Here is a 2996-nt window from a genome sequence, read left to right as displayed (position 1 = left end):
GTTCTTTGAGAGCAGGGGTCAATAGCCTGTTTATCGCTTAAAGGAAGGTATTAAGAAAAACAGGTGTTTCGGGAGAGCAAAGATTTGTGGTTTTGCTCCCATAACCACAAAATAAGAAGTTCCTATAGTAAGTTCCTTTACAAGGTGCAATCAGCATATCAAGGCCAGAATGCCTTGGGGGTCGGTGCTCAAGCAGAAACAATTGGGTGGGGGTGGATATCGGTTGCCACCTGATGGTAAGAGTCCCTTCAACTTACCTTAGCCTCACAAGGAGTTTTTTCTCAACTTATGAGTTCAGAAATGGCTCCCAACATTTCTTGTAACAGATGACGTCCAAGTCCCTGTGGTCACAGGTCCTGGGGAGACAAGGTTCCACAGAAGGGGCAGGGACAAGGAGCAGGTCACACCAATGTTACACTGAGCACTGACTGGGCACAGGCCCCATCCACGCTCGCCCCCTCACAGCTCTCTTCTGTCCGTACCTGCAACAGAGTTAGCACAGCAAACACGCGGGTTCTGGAAGGTTCTCAGTGCTTTCGTTTATTTTCTGTCTCAACTTTATAAATCTTTTCTTTCATTATTTCATCATCACCACATACCCAGAATTACAAAACACAGATTCATATCTGGATTCTCATTTTTAATAGGGAAGTAACATGTCAGGACTCTGTCCAACATGAAATAAAGACGGGGATGGAGACGGTCCAGCCCTGTCTCTTCAGGAACAGGAAAGCAGATCAGAAAGGGAACAGTAATCAGTACGGGGAGGGGTCACGGTGGGCAGGGTGGGCCAGTCTCCTGCGTCTCACACTATGCTAACAGGAACACAGACACATTCTGACACCAACTGCAGACAGAGAAGTCAGGGGCTCTGGATGTCACCAAGTGGGAGTGTGGACAAATCTTGCATCGCTCAGTCCCCCAGGGGCGGCTGGTGTCACACTGTGAAAAAATTAATCATGAACACATTCAGGTCACTCACATAAGTGCCTCATCCTCAACAGTCCCCTGCATGTCAAAGTGTCCCTAGCGCCCCCACTCCTTCCCGCTTCAGGCCCTCCAGATCTTACCTTTAGGAGCCAGTAGGGACGAATCAGAGCCCTGGGCGCTGTCATCGCCTGGGGTAGAACAAACAGGACGTGATCAGAGCCACAGGAGATGAGACTGAAGGAGCAGCTATTCGGGGGGGAGGGGGTGAGCTCCCCATGGGGTCCTGTCTACACTACCTCAGAGTTTTAGGGATCACCCCCTCCATACTTACGTGCAGCATGAGAGTAGCTCAGTCCTTTTCCTCCTGTGGGAAGAAAACATCACGTTAGAGACCTGGGACAGCTGGGCTATCAGGTCCTAGAGCAACCTCTTAGTCCTGGTCCACAACGAAGTTTCCAGAATTCTGACTAGAGACCCAGGACAGGATTGGGAAACAGGAAGAAGGGGGGGCGGGGGCAGGGAGCGGTGCACAGGACCACCTGACTTGCTGGAGGTTTGATTTCACCAGGACCTTCCTCTCCGTCCTGTAACTGCTGGGAATCAGGTCCCCATCACCAAAATTACCAAGTGAAAACTGTCCTTCATTTTCACAAGTGCTTTGCTCCAGAGTGAACATCAGTAACGGCTCCAGAGTGGGCAGGTGCATGGTGTGGATGGGACTTCCCAGGAACAAGGCAGGACCATGTGCTACCTAGGAAACCCCCAGCGGGACAGGAGAACTCAGATCCCCCCACTTGTTTCTACCTGAGCGCTTCTTCCTCCAGACCACAGCTCCAACCACCACAGTGACCACAAGGACAGCGACAGCCACACCAGCAATGATGCCCGGGATGGGGATGGAGGGCTGAGGAGGCGGCTCTGGAAAGGGAAGGAAGGTGAGGGGCCCACACCTCCGGCTTCAGTCCTGACTTTGTGAACTTCTCCAGAAGGGCCCTGCTCTCCCTGACACCAGGCTCTACCCCACACCCTCCTTACCCCATCTCAGGGTGATGGGCGCGGGCAGCCCCTCGTGCTGCACGTGGCACGTGTATCTCTGCTCCTGTCCAGAAGGCACCACCACAGCCGCCCACTTCTGGAAGGTCCCATCTCCCGCAGGCCTGGTGTCCACTAGCTCCGTGTCCTGGGTGTGGTCCTCCCCATCTCGCTGCCAGGTCAGGGTGATCTCCGCAGGGTAGAAGCCCAGGGCCCAGCACCTCAGGGTCACCTCATGGTCAGAAATGCGGTGGCGGGTCACGTGTGTGCTGGGAGATTCTGAAGAAGAAGAAGCAGAAAATCCACCCTGGGGTTTACCTTCAGGGGCCACTGAAACTGCATCCATGTGAGCATCCTGAGGTGGACAGGGCAACGGGTTTGGATGGAAGAAGCCCAAAACCCAGACACCAGTCTAGCCTTTGGGATCTCCGGATCTTTGTTAAGTCCTGGAATCAGGGAGAGAGCCCGGGGAGGAGGCTGCAGGTCTAAAGTGGGCACCACACCATGGTCCTGACTCTGGTAAAGGATGAATGACTCAGAAAACCCGGAGTCAGATCTCCAAAGATGTTCTCAGGGAGAACAAGGCCTTGAGAGGGAAGGTCATGGTTCACAAGGTCAAAGGGACCTGCTGATGGGTTATGTCAGGGATGGTCTCAGCCTGTGTCCCAGGGGGAGACTGCATCCCTCAGTGTCCTTTAGAGAAAAGCGCCCTCTAGGTGAGTCACCCTCTAGTAGAAATATGAACACCCAGGCGGGTCTCCCTCTTCCCACCCAGCGAGGGGCGCTGTTCTGCCACTGAGGCCGCTTTCCCTTCCTCGTGGGCAGCAAGCCCCAGGGGAAGAGAGATGGGGCGTCCCCGCGGCCCCTGTACCTGCGCGCAGCAGCGTCTCCTTCCCCATCTCCAGGTACTTGCGGAGCCACCACAAGCACGTGCCCTCCAGGTAGTTCCTGTATTGCTCCGCCACACCGGCCACCTCCCACTTGCGGCGGGGGGTCTGCGCCGCCGTGTCCGCCGCGGTCCAGGAGCGCAGGTC

The 2996-nt window shown here is 54.9% G+C and overlaps 1 protein-coding gene across 1 annotated transcript in view; it reads right to left on the bottom strand.

Moving 5' to 3' along the window:
- Positions 1-260: 260 nt before the first annotated feature.
- Positions 261-2996, bottom strand: part of LOC144232205 (DLA class I histocompatibility antigen, A9/A9 alpha chain-like) — a 3686-nt gene continuing 950 nt past the window's right edge. Inside the window, exons 3-8 of the mRNA XM_077764976.1 lie at positions 2834-2996; positions 1966-2241; positions 1735-1848; positions 1262-1294; positions 1071-1118; positions 261-356 (exon numbers count right to left, since the gene is read on the bottom strand). Coding sequence (XP_077621102.1) covers positions 295-356; positions 1071-1118; positions 1262-1294; positions 1735-1848; positions 1966-2241; positions 2834-2996 — 696 coding nt within the window. The 3' untranslated portion in view covers positions 261-294. The remainder of the gene's footprint in view (positions 357-1070; positions 1119-1261; positions 1295-1734; positions 1849-1965; positions 2242-2833) is intronic.

This window comes from Crocuta crocuta, unplaced genomic scaffold (assembly GCF_008692635.1).
Source record: "Crocuta crocuta isolate KB4526 unplaced genomic scaffold, BGI_CrCroc_1.0 scaffold1828, whole genome shotgun sequence".
Taxonomy (NCBI): Eukaryota; Metazoa; Chordata; class Mammalia; order Carnivora; family Hyaenidae; genus Crocuta; species Crocuta crocuta.
The sequence above is the reverse complement of the archived record's forward strand: the minus strand, read 5'-3'. Positions and strand labels throughout refer to the sequence as shown.